This window comes from Strigops habroptila, chromosome 20, assembly GCF_004027225.2.
Source record: "Strigops habroptila isolate Jane chromosome 20, bStrHab1.2.pri, whole genome shotgun sequence".
Classification (NCBI taxonomy): Eukaryota; Metazoa; Chordata; class Aves; order Psittaciformes; family Psittacidae; genus Strigops; species Strigops habroptila.
Genome location: NC_044296.2, coordinates 5,227,960 through 5,246,393, shown reverse-complemented (window position 1 = coordinate 5,246,393; position 18,434 = coordinate 5,227,960). Strand labels below are relative to the sequence as shown.

Sequence of the window (18,434 nt, the reverse complement as noted above, 5' to 3'; positions counted from 1 at the left end):
CCTTAAGGGGAGACCTTAGAGCAGCTCCAGTGCCTAAAGGGGCTCCAGGAAACCTGGAGAGGGGCTTTGGACAAGGGCCTGTAGGGACAGGCCAAGGGGAATGGCTTTAACGGAGAAGCTGTGGCTGCCCCATCCCTGGCAGTGTTCAAGGCCAGGTTGGACACAGGGGCTTGGAGCAACCTGCTCTAGTGGAAGGTGTCCCTGTCCGTGGCAGGGGGCTGGAACTGGAGGAGCTTTAAGGTCTCTTCAACTCGAACCATTCCCTGATGGTTCTATGCTATCTTTCCTTGCACATCACAGCAATAATAATTGCTGGAGTTGCTTTTGCAGGAGGGAGCCGTCGTCTTCCTTGCGACCATTTGTTGCAACCCCAGATCACACCCATTAGCCCAGACGGCTGGGAGGAGGTCACCGAAGCAGCACCCCCGGGACCTTCCCCGGGCGCTCCCTGGGGCTGCTCCAGCCGCTCGGGGCTGACCCCCCCCGGCCCCGCACCGGGCAGTGCCCGGCGCCGCGCACCCCGCGGAGGCCCCGCCCCTCCGTCAAGCCCCGCCCCTCCACTAAGCCCCGCCCCTCCCCTCCAGGCCCCTCCTCCCCCGGCTCCCGGCCCCGCCTCGGCTCAGGCACCCCCAAACCCCGCCCTTCCCCTCCGCTGCCCTTTTGCGATTGGACAGCGTCGCCCGCCACTCAGAGGCGCGCCCGTTGTCTATTGGTCAGCGCTGATGGGTCTGGCGCGGCGCCCGCCTCCTGCTGGCTCTGGCGGGCGCTGATAGGCGGCGGCGGGAGCTGTCCTGTTCTCCCCCTCCCGTCGCTCCCGGCTGGGCCGCGGTCGGTGCCTGGCAGCAGAGGGTCGGCGCCGCCATCGCCATGGGCACCCGGGACGACGAGTACGACTACCTCTTCAAAGGTACCGCGGCCTCGCCGTGCGCGCCGCTCCGCCCTGCCCGGCCCGCCAGGCCTCGCCGCTCCGGGCCCGGGGCGGCCGCCGCGGCCTTTGTGCGCGGGGCGGCTCTGCCCGGCCTCGGCGGGGCCTGCCTGGGCCTGGCGCCGGGCCCGCTGCCGGCTTGTAGCGGGGGAGCCCCGCGGGAGTGCCCCGCGGCGGGGCTGCGCGCCGGCAGCGGGCGGCTGTGATCCGCGGGGGCCTGGGGCGGGGCCCGGCCCGGGGTTGCCGCAGGCGGGGGTGGCCCGAGCGATCGCCCCCGGTGCGAGCCGAGCGGGGGACACGCGGGTTCCGCTGGCGAACTGCTCGCGGGTGCCCGCGGAGCGCCGGTAACGAGCCGGGAGGGGGAATAGCGTTGGTTCGGCTGTGCCTGGGGTTGTGTTAGTGCTTCTGTGCCCGTACCTGAGGCGTTTGGGTTGTCCAGCACCTGCCGCGGCTGGGCGGGGACACGGGTGGCTGCCGGTGCGCCCGGTGCTGCTCCGCCGCTGCCTCAGCTGCGGTTTAGTGTCACCGGCGGGTAAAGGTTGCCGCGGGTCAGCGTCCTGCGTGTGTGAAGGTGCCTGGTTGAGCTGTTCCCCGCAGCGTCCCACCTCCCTGCCTTTGAGGACCGAGCAGCGGTGTGGATGGGTCTCACACGTTTGCCTCCATGTTTGCTTCGTGCATTGGCTCATCTGTTGGAAGCCCTGGCTGGATGTGTTTGCCTGTTCCGCGTGTTTGCTTTGCAGCCTTCAGGATAGTGAGGGTGGAAAACCCCCTGGTTTCTTCTCTGTATAACACACAAGACTAACCTCCAAAAATATGCTCAGCTGTCTGGGGCTAAACTAGTTTCCTTCTGAAGTCAATCCACCATCTATTTCCCAAGTGGTTTAAGAGCCAGGAACTTGAAAAGCAAAACGTTTTACTTCTTTTCTTTCTTTCTGTGAATAGCCAATTAGGCAAAACTGCATTCACCTTTGAAATGTGTTTTGAATTCTATCTGGAGTGAAACTGCACCTAAAGCTGTTTGGTCAGGAACCATCCTGCTGTGTTGCTACTGCAGAGGAACTTGGCATAGTTTTGTAGCACTTAATGAAAAATGGGGGGGGGAGAGAATTGTCCTTTTCTCTGTGTCTTTTGGGTAGGGGTAGTTGTGTGGGTTTGCTTTGGGAAATAAACCCTCCTCATCTTTTCCTTCCTTCCTTCTTGGCTTTTTGGAACTAGGCAAGACTTAATGAATATAAATGGGACCAAGTGGGATGACATCTCTGCTGTAGGACCACCTCCCCTTCCTTTTCCTCCTGCCCTGGCCAATAATGGAGTTAAACATCAAGGGGAATTGATGTCACGAAGAAAAATCATGCCCAGAGGTTTGGTTGGCTTCTGGTTTAGCCCCTTCTTAGCTACATACTTCTGGTTTCTGAACTGTCTTCTCTCTGGTTTGTGTAGTGTCAGAGGTTGAAATAGCAATGGAGGAGTCTAGGAAAGATTATTTTTATGCAATTTAAGATTTGACCATTTCCACTGCCCCCTGTTTCCAAAGGAAATCTTGTTGGGACCCTGATTTTTAGCTTTTACAGTTGCACTTGTGTCAGAAGTTTGCATCCTTGTGTTGTAATATTATTTAGGATGCTCCAGTTGAATGCAGTGTTGCTTTAAAGTCACAATTTTGACTTTGATTTTAATATAGTGGAAGATCTGGAACTGCTTGTGCAGGGACTTCTGTTATTTAGCATCGATTGAGCAACCTGCTCTAGTGGAAGGTGTCCCTGCCCATGGCAGGGGTTGGAACTGGAGGAGCTTTAAGGTCCCTTCACCCCAAACCATTCCATGATTCTGTGATTATATTAATCAGCTTTATGCAAAAGGTAAAAGGCAAAGGGCCCCATTTAGTGTTAGTCTCTTGCATGTGACATAGTGCCTATAAACCAGTTGGCTAGGGGTGAAAATGGCCAAGGAGTTTGTAGCAACAGTCTCTGCGTGGAGCTGGCTCGCTGTTCCTGGTGTTCCCTCATTCGTGGTGTCCATCAGCTTCTGCTTCAGGACCAGCCATTTCCAGCGGGAGAGCCCAGCATCAGTTGGCTTATCGGGTCTGGCACACAGTAGGCAAAAACTAATTTAAGGTTTGGTGGCCCTCTGGGGCTGTGAGTGTGGTCATAGGCAAAGCTGCTCTGCATAGCCAGGGCCTCTTTATCTGTATTCCCAATTTCCCTTTCTTCTGCCTGCATCCCGATAGTCAGAACTGCTCATTGATCACCACAAAGTGACTGAGGCAGCCTTTGGGAGAAGCAGCTGGGTTGTGGCTGTGGGGCTGTGCAATGTAATGAGGCTGTGAGGATCCTGGGGATGTGTTTTGGTGATGGAGCCCAAGCAAAGCCGGTGGCTCCGGGTTCTGCTCCCATCTGGGTTTCTAGCTGGGATGGTTAAAAAAAGCAGAAGCTTCTCATGATGACTTTTGAATGAGTTTGATCTGGAACAAAATTCATGACCTTTTAATAGTAGTTAAAATATTGGAAGCCTTGTAGCTACACAAATGTGATGTGCCCATGAATGTCCCTCTCCAGCAGAGGACCTGTTATCAGGGTTTGTTTTCAATCTCATGCTGGCTCATGCAAAAGGAAGGAAAAAACACCCAGAGAAAGGGAGTTTGCTTTTACCTTTGTGGGATTTTAGAGTGCTCTGATGAGAGCTTAAGCCTAACAAAGCTTGTGCTTATGGCAAATGTCAGGTCAGTCATCAATACCTGGCAACGTGATGGGCTTAATGTTCTAATGAGCTTTGCTTCTGTGGTCTCTGCTAGGGAGAGTGTTCATCTCGATTGGTCAAAAGAATATATTTTTTGCCACATTTATAAACCAGCGTGTTTAAAATTTTATCATAAACTTGATCATCTTATTTTCTGATTGACAATATCTTGCCCTGGGTCTTTGCTTGTGTCTAGCTCTGTGCCAGGATCCTGAGGTCTGCAGCATGTCTTGGGTTGTAGGACTGTGGTCTCCTTGGGTGGCTGTGGGTCTGTGTGTTGAACCCTAGTGAGGAAGCAGAGTGATGATGGTGACTGAGCTGTGCTGTTGGCAGACAGCTGATGTGGTGAAGGGTAACCCCCAGTCTGGCACAGTGGCGTGAAGGAGACTTCATTGGTTCTGGTGAGATGTGTTTAGGATTCAGGCTCTCGGATCTGATTCATAATTTGCTTTTCTACTCTGGCAAGACTTGTGCATTTGAACAGGCAGTGCTGTCCGGTGGCCTGTTCCCAAATGTAGGAACTTTATCAAGGTCTAATCACTTGGACCCAAATCTGGAAGGTATCTTCTTGCTTGATTCCTGGAGAAAACAAAAGTTTGTGGATACTGTGTGCTTGTGCACTTTCAGTCTTTGTCTCTTTCTCCTGACAGTGAAAATGCCTGTTTGATGCTCAAGGTTGAGTATTAAGGATGCACTGCTATAACATAGAGGGAACATTACTTACTGAGTTGGGATCTGGCTGCCTTCCTTTGTCACTTCTGCATACAGTAACTCCTCAAAAATGCTCTTTCAAGTTCTGCTAGGACCCAGAGCAACCCAGGAGAGGGGGAGCATGGTGCTTTGCTGCAGCTTTGCCTGGTGATTGCAGCCGAGGCGAGTAACCAGCTAAAATAGCTCAGGACCCCCTGAATTTCTTCCTGTGACAGATGGAGTTAATGACCTGAGAGCCATTTGCATGGTTTATGCACAAAGCTGATGGTTCTAAAATGCCAGAGGATAGGATGTCGCCAGAACCTGGAGAGGAGGATGTGCTTTCTCCAGCTGCAGATTGATGAGAAGGTAATTCCCTTTGGAAACAGCTGGAAGCTTCAGGGTTTTTCCAAGCTGGTCTAGCTTGTATGGTGGATATTCTCACCTCCTCTTCCTCATGGTCAGGACTTTGAAGTAGGCTACAGCCTCCCCTTAAGCCAGCAGATCACTGTGTAAGATGGGTGAGCTTTGGAACACCCGGTGGAATTAGTGATGAAAAACTGTTGGTCTGGAAAATAAAGCTAACAGAATCCTAGAGTTAGAACTCCTCCTCAAATCTCTTTATATATATGTTCTCATATGCTGGAGACAAGAAGGCTCCTTAAGGGGAGACCTTAGAGCAGCTCCAGTGCCTAAAGGGGCTCCAGGAAACCTGGAGAGGGGCTTTGGACAAGGGATGGAGGGACAGGCCAAGGGGAATGGCTTTAACCTGCCAGAGGGGAGGCTGAGATGAGCTCTGAGGCAGAAGCTCTTCCCTGTGAGGGTGCTGAGGCGCTGGCACAGGGTGCCCAGAGAAGCTGTGGCTGCCCCATCCCTGGCAGTGTTCAAGGCCAGGTTGGACACAGGGGCTTGGAGCAACCTGCTCTAGTGGAAGGTGTCTCTGCCCGTGGCAGGGGTTGGAGCTGGAGGAGCTTTAAGGTCCCTTCCAACACAAACCACTCTGGGATTCTATGATTCTACCCTATACAGTGGTTTCTGCTGTTTGCCGGTGAGGGCAGAGCAGTGTGAGGAGGTGATTTGAGCTCTCCCAGGTGGGACATTGTGGCTGCCTGTTCCTGCCTGTGGCCGTGGGACCCACCAGCTGCCTGTTCCTGCCTCTGTTGTGCTCTGACTGTTCAGCTGTGCCAGCACAATTGTCTGTCTGTGCCCTCAGCCAGATGAGGCGAGGGGGGAGTTCGGAGCATTGCAGCCATCTCCCGGCGCAGCTCCGGAGCGCTAACAGGGCTACAGCAGAAGTTTGGGAATGTGCTGGCAGTGTGCTGCCAGGGCTGTGTCCTGAAACAACAGCCTCAGCAGCAAAAAACTGTGATAACGCTGAAAGATGAGTATGATCCTTAACCCTGGGAGAACGCTGGTGAGCTTATGCTGGAAGTGTGGAATGACAAGAGTCGCCTGTAATCTGTTGTGGAGGGATCAGGAATGTTTTCTGCCCATGTCTGCTTTTCTATAGGAAAACCAGATTGTTGAATGAGGAAGATCCACAGATTGGTAGTGGAGTAGGACATATTCCCAAGATTGAAGAAACTTCCTGACAGTGACTTGCCTTTGCTCAAACCCGGGTGCTGTTAGCTTGAATCCCAAAGGCAGACGTGACACAGGATTTGCTGTGACTAAGGGAGGTGGCTTAATTGCTTTTAGTCTGTTTCCCTTTTGTTATTTCTTGCTCTGGTCAGTAATACAGGGATTTAAGAAAATGGAGCTAATGCACCTACACAAATAATAAAGAACCTGGAATACCAGCTCCTGTCTCGGGAGCTGTTGAGGATGAGGTCTCATGCAGAGCCTGGTGCAGCGTGGCTGGGTGTGAAGCAGCAGGATGGCAGAGCTGCAGCCCTGAAGGAGGGGGAAACTCCTACTACAAGATGCACCTTTTATCTTTTCCTTCCAGTAGAGCTGGGGTTTGTGTGCTAAAGATCTCCCTGCACTACCATTCCTCTGTTAACATGGCAACACCTCGTGTGGAGGCAGAGATTTTGAGCTCATCTTTTCCTTCTCCCGCAACCTCCGAGAGCTTGTTTTGCTGGCTCAAGTTCTGCTTTGCTTTGTATTTGCTTTGTATTTGTAGGATCAAACGTCTCCCATTTTCCCCTTTTTGTGGTGAACATATTTATGAATTATTGAAATAAAACAACCTGTATGGCCCCAAAAGGGTCTGCAAAGAATTAATTCCACTTCCTGTGGCTTTCTGTTTTTTGAAATAGAGTAGGTTTATACTGTACACAGGCTTTTGTCAGCCTCTTGCCATGTTCTTGACTTTAGTGTTAACATGTGGGTTTGGGGGTCCTTTGGGGGCTTGGGAAGCAAGCTATGAGTAGTAAAAGGTGGCATCAGTGTAAGTTTCTTCTATGTTTATCTAGCTTGCAACTCCTCTGTGTCCTGCATGGCAACGTAGCAGCCAAGTAGCTCCCCTGCAGGGTGTAAACGCTGGGATGAAGAGTTATTATCTAAAATACTGTCTTTTCTTTCAGTTGTGTTGATTGGAGACTCTGGAGTTGGGAAGAGTAACCTCCTGTCCCGTTTTACACGCAATGAGTTCAATCTGGAGAGTAAGAGCACCATCGGAGTGGAATTTGCCACCAGGAGCATCCAGGTGGATGGGAAGACGATAAAAGCCCAGATCTGGGATACTGCAGGACAGGAACGATACCGTGCCATTACCTCAGCGTGAGTACCAGGGCTTTGCTCAGGCTGCGAGCAGAGTTCTAGCAGAGCTGGTGCAGAGAAACTTATGGGTAGAGAATTAATGAAACACATTTGGGATACATGACAAAATCATTATGACAGACTTCGATGTAGATCCAAGTCATAAGATACCAAATACTTTTGTGTTCTTTGATTAATATAAGGAAAGTCATTTTTTGTATATTATAGAAAAAAATGACAGCTTAAATCAAAAGGGTAGGACGGCCTGTTTTGAGTCTTGTGATGTGGGTTTTTTACCTGCCCTGAATGTGTTGTCTTCCATCAGAAACAGCACTCATTCCCCATGCTGAAGCTGGATACTGTTTGGCATCAAGCTGTGGTGTAGGCACGGTGGCTTCTATCTCCATTGCCCCCTCAATCTTGAGACTGAGGGCATTTTTAGGACAGTCTGGAGCCGCAAACTCCCCTGAAACCTCAATGACTTTGTATTAATCACAACCCTGAAAATTAGGTCCAAGAGTGCACGCCGAATAACCAGTAAGGAAGGGAACTGTGGTACTACTGACAGCAGCATTAGGCACATCCCTGCTTAGAACAGTGGTGCTGAGAAGCTTTTATGCACAGCACCTTGTTGATCCAGCCAGTGTCTTAAGATGTAACCTCTGGGTATGGCTGTTTTATGCAGGTAGTAGGCAGAAGTATATTTGGGGGGACAGGGTGGGAGAGAACCCTATTGGCAGGCCTGGTTATCCAGGGCATGTTGTACTCAGTGAATTGAAATTTAGCGTTACAGATGTATATTAGTTTTTAAAGAGACTGACTTGTTTCTGAATCAGGCACAGATTGAGCCATTTGTGTTAACCTCAAGGTAAGTGGAGCTTTCTCATTGGGGTGAAATAGGGTAATGCAGAATAGATGGGAGAACAATGAAGAAGAGCATGGAGTCCAAAGGGAATAACCTCTAGGGAAGGAATGCAAAACAAAGGAATGCAGAAGCAGATGGAAGTGGTGATTTCAAATTGCATCTTGGTAGTGTGTTTTTCAAATGTGTTTTCTGGTTTGGGACACTGAAGTTGTTCTTACTGCTGGAAAAGCATGAAAACTGCTGCCAAGTCTGGTTCCACAACAGACTGGCTGATGAGAAGCAGTTCATCTTTGGTCCTGTGCTCCTGCCTCTCCTCTGTGCTGGCACAAGCTCTTGCTTGACACATGGCTGGGCCAGTTGAGCTTGCTGAGCCAGCACACCACCAACCAGCAGTAGAAAGGGAATGTTTTCTGCTGACTTGGTGTCCTGAATCAGTTCAGCGACGTGGCAGCCAGGTGCTGGTGGAGCAGAGAAGTGGTGGGATGGTGTGGAAGAGAGATGTGGATGTTACAGGGTTGCTGGTACTGACTGGCTTATGCTGTCCTGAGCCCTTGGCTTGAGTTGAAATGGGCCCAACCTGTAGTAACCAGTATAGAAGAGCCAGATAACAAACCACCAGGTTTATTGGTGGAACTCAGGCAGAACTCTCTAAAGGATTGTGCCTTCTGGTTTCAGATATTACCGTGGTGCTGTTGGGGCTCTTCTTGTCTATGACATTGCCAAACATCTCACCTATGAGAATGTGGAGCGCTGGCTAAAGGAGCTTAGAGATCATGCAGACAACAACATTGTCATCATGCTGGTGGGGAACAAGAGTGACCTCCGCCACCTGAGAGCTGTGCCCACCGATGAGGCCCGGGCTTTTGCAGGTTTGTAGCCAATGCTGCTGGGTTTGTGCTTTCTGAATGTGATGATGTTGGTGCAAGCTGTTGGCCAGGACTGATCTTTCACCTCAAGTTTATTTTTGACCCTAAAAAAGGCATTTAAGATTGTCTTAAAAGTGAAAATCTCTTGGTTTATGAAATTGTGTGTGTGGTTGGTTGGGTTTGTGGGTTTGGGTTTTTGTTTTGTTTTTCAATGTAGTGGTAGTACATGGTTTTTGAAACTGTCCTTGAGCTGCTGATAGCTGCAGATGAAACACTTCCTCTAGCAGGGCTGGACACAGTGAGCAACATTTAGAAGAAAAAATGTCACAACAGAAATATAGAATATCACAACCCAAAATGTCTTTCCTTCCTTCCTTCCTTCCTTTATAGAGGGCTGGTCCTGCTGAGGTACAGGTCAGTGTGGACAGCAGCAAATGAATACTGAACCTTCTCGTACGTGGTAGAGTTTCTGCCTCAGAGCACGGGTGCATAGAGTAGTGTCATCTAGTTTCATTTATCAGACTTGGAGACTCATAATCTCCAAGACTCCAGATTCCCAAGTTTTTCTTGGGAGAAATCAAGTGGGGTTTGTGAGCTGCTGCCACTGCATTACTTTACTCTCTTCCTTATGCTGCAGAGCCTGTACAGGCCATGCATGGGACATTCAGCTTAACTTTGTGTGGCTATCAAGCTTGGAGGTGGAATTTGAATGTATAGCCTTTAAAATCCTTCTAGGAATATTGCTAGGGCTTGCTTAAACGTGTTCGGAAGTTTGCTAGTAAGCAAGTCCCCTGTTACTAGTAAAACCACTATGAATTTCAGATGAATGAGAAGTGCAGTCTGTGCAAGAGAAGCAGTAAGTTAGTAGGCACCCTGCATAGTGCATTACTTGGTTCAACATCTTATTTTTGCCCCTGACTTCCTGCTAAGGCTGATTTTTAAATAGCTAATGATGGTGCAGGGATTAACATGAGCTCTGGGACTGAAATTTGCCTGTTTCTGGGCAGGTACAGTGTCATTCTAGGTGTGATGTTTAGGTGTTAATCAAAATCTGTTTTTCTTTAAAGAAAAAAATACTGTCTTTTGCACTGTTGCTTGACTGAACAAGGGGGCTGGAGCAGCTCCCGTATGGAGCCAGGCTGAGAACATTGGGGCTGTTCAGCTGGAGAAGAGAAGCTGCGTGGAGACCTCAGAGAAGCTTCCAGGGTCTGAAGGGGGCTACAGGGGTGCTGGAGAGGGACCTTCATCAGGGACCGGAGTGATAGGACAAGGGGGAATGGGTTTAAACTTAAAAGTTCAGGTTAGACATAAGGAAGAAGTTCTTTACTGTGAGGGTGCTGAGGCGCTGGAACAGGTTGGCCAAAGAAGTGGTAAATGCTCCATCCCTGGCAGTGTTCAAGGCCAAGGTGGACAGAACCTTGGGCAACATGGTCTAGTGTGAGGTGTCCCTGCCCATGGCAGGGGGGTTGGAACTAAATGATCTTAAGGTCCTTTCCAACCCTGACTATGATTCTATGAACAAGGGCTGTGGTGAGGACAATGTTCTCACAAGTGGTCACAGGGGACACTGCTGAAACACCAGCAGCTAAATAATTGGTGCACCAAGTTCCTAATGTAATAGGAAAACAAAAAAAGACTGTGCCCCATCTGGTTTGGCCTAAAAATTAAGGTGAAAACCTCAAAGTAAATATGAAATGAAGTGATATTACAATTTTTAATTGAACCACTTATCTATTACAGAGAAAAATAACTTATCTTTTATTGAAACTTCTGCTCTGGATTCAACAAATGTAGAAGAAGCCTTCAAGAACATCCTTACAGGTATGGTTTTGTTTTTTGGAGGACCTCCTGAGGTAGTAGATCTTCTTCATGGGCATGTTTTGTAGTTACCTAGAATATTTGGGAAGTGAGTGTTAGGAATGATGGTTAGTTTGCAAGCCTTCTAATCTTAGCTTTGTGTTCTGCCTCTCACCCCACACATAGCTTTCTGCTCAAGAACCTGGAGGTTTCTAGCCTCCTGATGAAGAGCCATGAAGATGCTGCGAGGGCTGGAGCAGCTCTGCTCTGGAGCCAGGCTGAGAGAGCTGGGCTGGGGCAGCCTGGAGAAGAGAAGGCTCCTGAAGGGGAGACCTTAGAGCAGCTCCAGTGCCTAAAGGGGCTCCAGGAAACCTGGAGAGGGGCTTTGGACAAGGGCCTGGAGGAACAGGATAAGGGGAATGGCTTTAACCTGCCCGAGGGGAGAGCGAGATGAGCTCTGAGGCAGAAGCTCTTCCCTGTGAGGGTGCTGAGGCGCTGGCACAGGGTGCCCAGAGAAGCTGTGGCTGCCCCATCCCTGGCAGTGTTCAAGGCCAGGTTGGACACAGGGGCTTGGAGCAACCTGCTCTAGTGGAAGGTGTCCCTGCCCGTGGCAGGGGTTGGAGCTCAATGAGCTTTAAGGCCCCTTCCAACCCAAACCAGGCTGGGATTCTGAGAGGGGAAAGTGCCGTGTAATTCGTCAGTATGTTTGTTCTGTTTCTTGAAAAGCTCTTTAAGATCCATACTGTGAACATGAGCAGTTGGGAAGATCCAGTTCCTGTCTGTTCCTTACCATAGCTGAATTCTAGCCCAGTAAAATAAACGAATAAACTGAACTTGATAAGCTATCTCCTAGCAGCCTCCTGGGCTCCCAAAAGTGTTGAGATTGAGCAGTTCAGGTACAGTGGGGATGTGGTTAGTGAGACTGTGTAGTCCTGAAAAGGCCATTCCTAAAGTGATTACCTGGGGGAGAATCATCCTTCTGAGGAGAAGAAACCTGGGAAAATGTGCTGTGTAAAGCAGTGAGTTGGGAGCAACCATGGAGGGATTTGGAGGAGGGAAGAGGGTGGGATCAGCAGGATAGGAGTTTCCTTACTGGCCACCAGTTTGAGGGATCACTAAAGGCTGGGGTGGGAACCCAACCAACCGAAGAAAACCCCACCAAAAGTAAAGAAACCCCAAACCAGCAAAAAAAGCTGAAGGTAGTAGCCAATGGGAACAGTAGCTTTGGTTAAAGGTTTCCATTTTAAACAGTGTAAATATGTCCACTTCTTAATAAACACATAAACAAACCCCACAGAGTTCCCCATGATTTTTAATCCTCACTAAAGACTTTGGGTGTTGCTGTTTTGAGGCTGTGGCTGCACGAATGTGACCATAATATTTACCACAGATTTCCAGGGAGGTCCTTGCCCTTTTCCTGTTTCACAATAGAGGGAAGTTGGAGCAAGGACTGTAGTCAGTGAAATACGTAGATTAAAAAGTTTTCAACTGAAGATATTTCTACTCCCTGCAGTTGAAATGGTTTGTTTCTGAAGGCTTTGACCCTTGCAGTCTCTCTTTGGTGGTTACAGCTTTGTGCTTTCAGACATAGATTAATTTGAGTCAAATTCATCTCTCAGGAAAAGCATTTTTAGATCAATATGGAGCTTTATGGGACCATGTGGCTTTTACTGTCATAGGTGGGAGAACGGATTTGTTGCAGGGAGGAGTAGGCAGTTCTGTCATTTGGTAGTAGCAGCAGCTTGACAGAAGCTGAAGTGTGAAATAGAGACCTGTCACTGCTGCTGCACAATGATGTTCTGCATCCCGTTAATTGGGGTGTCTAATTGTGCTGCCTTGTTCTTTAATTAAAAATGATTCCCTACTTTAGAACTGAGGATTCTCCCTGTGATCCAGAACCCCCCATGTGCTGGGCTGATCCCCAGAGCGTGAGCAGCAGGTCAGGGAGGGGATCCTGCCCCTCTGCTGTGCTCTGGGGAGACCCCCCTGCAGTCCTGATCCAGCTCTGGGGCAGCAGCACAAGAGGGACGTGGAGCTGCTGGAGCGAGGCCAGAGGAAGCCCCGGAGCTGCTGCGAGGGCTGGAGCAGCTCTGCTCTGGAGCCAGGCTGAGAGAGCTGGGCTGGGGCAGCCTGGAGAAGAGAAGGCTCCTGAAGGGGAGACCTTAGAGCAGCTCCAGTGCCTAAAGGGGCTCCAGGAAACCTGGAGAGGGGCTTTGGACAAGGGATGGAGGGACAGGACAAGGGGAATGGCTTTAACCTGCCAGAGGGGAGATTGAGATGAGCTCTGAGGCAGCAGCTCTTCCCTGTGAGGGTGCTGAGGCGCTGGCACAGGATGCCCAGAGAAGCTGTGGCTGCCCCATCCCTGGCAGTGTTCAAGGCCAGGTTGGACACAGGGGCTTGGAGCAACCTGCTCTAGTGGAAGGTGTCCCTGCCCGTGGCAGGGGTTGGAGCTGGAGGAGCTTTAAGGTCCCTTCCAAACCAAACTATTCCATGATTGTATGATTCCTGCTCTTTTCTTATTTAAAAAGCTTTTTAATAATACCCACGTTCATGGAGTCATTGAACAAGAACGTGATAGGAAGCCCTGTGGCGGAAGACAGTAAGGAATCTTAATAACTTTTCCAGACAGAGCTGACGTGTCCATTACAGAGCTGGAAAGCCAGCCAGATGTTACATGCCACAGCTGCTGAGACTAGATCCCCTTTCACAGCTCTCACGTTAAAATCTTCTTGTTTCTTGGGTTCTTGCATCAACTCTGACAGCTTGCTCTGACGTGTGCTGTGTTGGAGGCCACGTCCTTCTGTGCTCTGAGCAGTGTGTTCTCATTGCAGAGATCTACCGCATTGTTTCGCAGAAGCAGATTGCGGACCGCTCTGCGCACGACGAGTCTCCTGGCAACAACGTTGTGGACATCAGTGTCCCACCAACCACCGACGGACAGAAATCCAACAAACTCCAGTGCTGTCAGAACCTGTGACCTCCTGTAGATGACTCCTGTGCCCTCCAAATTCGTCTGTGCTTCATTTAGAAACTTGTGTGCACTTCTTATCTCCTGTGATTCAGTGACTCCCTCTTCCCTCCTTTATCCCATTCCCAAGTCCTCCCCCTCTTTCATCTTAGAGCTTTAATCGTAGGGCTAACATCCCCCTGCCTCTGAACTCCCCTTCCATGTGGTGACTTTTGGGCTTGAAATGTAGGCACTGATCTGATAGACATGTTTGTGTTGGAACATCTGCTGCTGGATATTATCCCATGAAACACTCTCCTCAAAGGTTTTTGAGGTTTTTTGGGGAGAGAAACCATGGGGACTTGACTATAACAGTTGAAGAAATAACTACATTTAGGTGACAAGGGTTTTCCCTCCCAGTCTTGTGTTTCTGTAAACATGGGGGAGAAATTAAAAGAAAATAGCTGTCCTACCTACCAAATGCTCTGTTTCTGTCCTGATCAAGTCTCACAGTGAGGTTCTTAGTGGCTGCACACACATAAGAACTCTGAAAATAACATTACTTTATATGTAATTACCCCTAATACAGTTTGTCTGGCTGTGGAGCTTACAGTTTCCTGCTTGGGGAATCTTCCTCTCTCCTTGTTTTATTTGGGAACAATGAAGTATGTCTGCATTGCTTTCTCTGCCACCCCGAATGCCTGTGCTGCGTGTGCAGGCTCTCTGATGTGGCTTAATATTTATTCATGGCTTCTGTTAATCAGTTCACATTATTGTACAGTAAGTGCCAGCATCTTGATTTCAGAAACCTTTTGCAACCTGTACAAGTAGCTTATTTTGTACTGTAGGTCAGTGTTGGAAAGCAGGAGCTTCTATAGTTCCAGGGTTGGTTTTTGTTTGGTTTTGGTTTTGCATGCTGCTTTTTCTCTAGATCTCTCCTACCCCTGTTTGAGTGAGTGAAGCAATATGTTCATGTCACCTATAGACCTGCACTTGTAAGGGGTTTGGTTGTTGTAGAGGAACACGATAATACATTTTGTAAAACTGTCTTGAACTTTCTCTTCCTGACCTTTCACTATTGACCTTGTGCATAATCTTCTTGACCTCTACTAAAATACGTGATATTAAGACTTCACTTAATAACTACTAAGCTGTTGTTTTCCTCTTACTCAGTTTTACTGAACTGCAGACTGTAACTCTCAAATGATTGTACTTCACCTGATGTAAGGGATTTGTCAGCAGCAGCGCTACTACAATACTTTGTTTTGCTGAATGGGAAGAATGTTACCACAACTTGGTGTAGCCAGTCTCTTGCTAGCTTGTGAACATCTTCTGTGATGGCTTTTCATCCTCCACTAGCTCTTACACACTTGGCATCCCCTCTGGTACATGCTGAATGTTATGATGAGGCAAATATTGGGTGAAACTCTCGAAAGGAAGAGTTGGAGACCATCTGCTGCTCTCTGAAGCAATTTGCAGTGAATTTTTGCTCTGTATTCTGAGACTGTACCTCACTTGATGCCTATTAGTGAGTTGATTTTTTTTCTTTTCTGATACAAAGCAAATAGGAAACTGTGAATTGTTCGTGAAGAGGAAATCTGACATTCCAGTCTCAACTGTTCTGTCTGGTTGTGTAATAAAATTAAGGGCGGTTAACTCTGATGGTTTTTCTTTTATAAGACTTCCAGACCAATGCCTTTAATTTTGTACTGTCTGCACCCAGAGGGCTGTAGCTCATAGCAAAGGGTGCACATGGTGCCTAAACACTTCCGCTTTTCACCTTTGTTTATAGAGGCGAAAGGGTTCCTGCTTGCAGCCTCATCCCATTGAATGAGGATAAGGATTCCTCTTTAGGCTCTGTCCTAAAGGGGTCCCAGTTCAGGAAGCACCTTTCAACACTTTAATAGTGTCCTGTTGAGAGAAGGTGCAGCCAGTGGGAACTGGGGCATCTTCTTTTTGGTGGTCCTAGACCAAAATGAGATGTGCAGGGCTGGCAGAGGAGCACCCCATCAGAGTGGAAAATTCCGAGGTAGCGAAAATACTTCATTCAAGAGCAGGTGGACACTAGCGGAGCTGAGCTCCTTAATTTTTGAACAAAACTCTTCATTAAATGAGTTTGAAATAGTGTGAGGAAGAATCATGATGTTAAGATGACTTATTATTTGAGGGTGAGGTATGAACAGGTTTACTCTGCAAATCCTATCCTTAACATGAAGCTTCTAACTCAACCTGGTGCCCTATAAGAAGCTGAGAAGCTCTTTAGTCACTTCCTTGTCTCTTAAGAGATTTTCTTTAGTCTTTGGCTTTGTGGGAGACTCTAAACTTTGCCTTGGAGTCCAAGCAAAAGCTTCATGTCTAGGGCTTAAATGGCATTAAATTATACAGGTATCGAAGAGCCCTTGTACAACTTCACTGTGCACTGACCAAGGCCCCCTCAGAGCAGGTGGATTTGGGGCCTGTGCTGTTCATGCCAGGGGGGCTGGGTGGTTCTGAGCTCTGCTCTGTGATGTGGAAAGCCTTTTGCTGCAGGGCTGTTTGGTGTACCTGAAGCGTGGGAAGCATATGTGTGGCACTCACACAGTTGATGTGAGCACTATAAGGAGTGGTTTTACCTGCTGTGGTCACTTGGTTTATTAGACTATGTATCAGCTCTTTCCTAGATCACTGTGCTGCTCTCCAGGCAGTCAGAGGTGCAGGATGCTCTTGCCTAGACTAAGCACAGGACCATTAGTGCCAATAGAAACAGGATGGGACCAGTTCTGCCTGGTAAAACCATCTTCTTGTGTGCAGACAAGGGAAAATGCTTTTGATCTTGAGTACCATTGGTGCTGAAAGCATTGTATGCTCCTCAAACTATAGCTACAACCCAGCCTGCTGCTGGTGATGGCTACTGGAATTGCAGGGGGGAAGGCTTGGAGTTGTCCTGAGGAAGCTTGAACTGTTGAAGAGCTGTCTGACTTTGAGTAGCTCTCCAATAGGCCAGGCTCCTTAACCACGCTTTTCTGGTGTCAGAATAACAGTTCAGTGCAACCTCACCTGGTCTGCTTCATGCTGCAGCTTTGCTGGCTCTGTGGCTCTCAGTATTACTGTTGGGGGGGGGAAACAGACAAGGTTCCAGCTCTCTTCCATGTGCCATAAGGGATTTGAGAGCAGAATCTGGCTTATGTAAAACTCCTGATGGCAGGAAAGCTGCCTGTGAGAGAAGGAACCTGTGCTGTACTTGCTTTACTTAGATGTGGAGGATGACTTTCAGCTATCTATTCAAACATAACACTAAAAAGCACTGGGTGGCAGTAATATAAACCTCAATTGAAGGTTTATATTACTCAGTTGAAGAGAACACTGATAATCTAGAATGGATCCTCCAGTGCAGAATTAGACAGGAGTTCTTTCTGCTAACTACCCTGTTACCTATGGAAAGGCCAAAATTCACCCATAAAAGTGATTTGGTGGTGAGCACACGAACAGGTAACTGGTAAAATTGAGTTCATTGGGTAGACTTGCCTCAATCTAAATGCTTATCTTCCTCTTGAGTCAGATGTTTACAGACTTAAGTGAATTAAAGTCTCCACCAAGAGTCTGTCTGTAGCCTGTACAGGCCAAGAAAGTTTGGTTCATAGGAAGGTTTTGAAGCTCTACGCTTGCATAAATGTAAAAATCCAGTTGATGAGTAACTGTTTACTACTTTTTGTGTGTGCTGTGGAGACCATCAAGGCACTATGATCCCTTCTCGGCATCTCTAGCAGGTTAGAAGCACTGCTGCATCCTAAAAATCCCCCTTGTTTGGGTGCTGTTCTGTGAGACCACCTGCAATGACCCCACAGTATGTGGAAAGGCTGGTAACAGGGTATTCCTGTGTGAACAGGATGCAGCAGGGTGGGAAGGATTGGCCTGTTCCTCTACCTTGTGTACACTGCTTGCCAAAAGCTGCTTGGGAAAATGCACAGAAGGCATTTTTGCTTCCTGACACTTTGATTCCCGCATGCTGTACTGTTCCAGAAGTACTGGATGTGATCTGTCTTGTGGACTGACAGTGGATGAGTCTTACCTGTGCTTGGTGATTGTTTCCCTTCCAAGCATGGGGGAAGACCTTGGTTAGAGGTTCTAGACTGTAGAAGAAAGAAGATCCTTCTGAAGTGACTCGGTCACTTAGGGAGACCTTTTTCCTTCAGATAAGAAAAAAAATAGAACAAACCCCAGTATTAAAGGTAGGGGCCTGAAATTCAAGTAAGAAGAGAAAAATCAGTTAATTAGAGGTGAAGACTGACTGTCCTTAAGGTAAAACACAGTGAATCGGGGCTGAAGTTGTATTCTCTTGACTTGCAGACTCTACTAATCGTGATAGGTAATGAATGGTGATTAATGGCAGGTCTCCGTGCAGTGAGTATCCCCGGGGCTGCACTCGTTCCGTAGTCACCGTTACCCCCCCTGCCCCGGTCAGACACCGCGCACCCGTGCTGTCCATCAGGCTTCACAGGCTCTACCCAGCCCCGCGCCCTTACGCAACCCGGAAGAGAAGTTCCTCGCATTGACTTTTCCCCCCGGTTCCTGTGTTAAGTGCAATTTCACTTTGTAAATACCCCCTCGCTCGGGTTTTGTGCATGGTTACGCTGTACTGTGGATATAAAGATTGCCAAACCCTACCGTGTGTGCCGCGTTCTGTTCCAAACGCCGCGCTAGACCGAGCGGGGGACGGGGGGGTGCGCCTGGGCCCTCGCCGGCTCCGCTCCTGCCTCAGCCGGGGGGGGGCGCGGGGCTCGCTACCGCCGGTACCCGCCACCCGGGGCCGCGGCCACCGCGGGGGGACCCGGAGCTGCGGGGCCTAAGGAGAGCCGGGGTGGGCGGGGCGCAGCTGCGCTGCAGGGCTCCTATTGGCCAGCGGCTGTTGCCAGCGAGGTCGCGTTG

At 49.0% G+C, this 18,434-nt stretch overlaps 1 protein-coding gene and 2 long non-coding RNA genes across 3 annotated transcripts; 2 read left to right on the top strand and 1 right to left on the bottom strand.

Annotated features, from left to right (window-relative positions):
• Nucleotides 1-736: 736 nt before the first annotated feature.
• RAB11B (RAB11B, member RAS oncogene family) lies at nt 737-18,167 on the top strand. The gene is made up of 5 exons (XM_030509303.2): nt 737-907; nt 6,880-7,075; nt 8,595-8,788; nt 10,526-10,606; nt 13,414-18,167. The coding sequence occupies exons 1-5, from the start codon at nt 868-870 to the stop codon at nt 13,557-13,559; spliced, it is 657 nt and encodes a 218-aa protein (XP_030365163.1). The 5' UTR covers nt 737-867; the 3' UTR covers nt 13,560-18,167.
• LOC115618108 lies at nt 4,115-6,573 on the top strand. The gene is made up of 2 exons (XR_003994733.1): nt 4,115-4,720; nt 5,862-6,573. It is a non-coding gene; the product is annotated as an uncharacterized LOC115618108 (long non-coding RNA).
• Nucleotides 12,445-18,383, bottom strand: LOC115618107. Its single transcript, XR_003994732.1, has 3 exons — nt 18,174-18,383; nt 17,578-17,695; nt 12,445-13,473 (listed from the first exon to the last, which is right to left on the bottom strand). It is a non-coding gene; the product is annotated as an uncharacterized LOC115618107 (long non-coding RNA).
• Between the last annotated feature and the right edge of the window lie 51 nt (nt 18,384-18,434).

Coding starts and splice junctions, on each gene's coding strand:
- RAB11B (XM_030509303.2), top strand. CDS start 868: ATGGGCACCCGGGACGACGAGTACGACTACCTCTTCAAAG. Junction 908..6,879: donor GTACGACTACCTCTTCAAAG/GTACCGCGGCCT, acceptor CTTTTCTTTCAG/TTGTGTTGATTGGAGACTCT. Junction 7,076..8,594: donor TACCGTGCCATTACCTCAGC/GTGAGTACCAGG, acceptor TTCTGGTTTCAG/ATATTACCGTGGTGCTGTTG.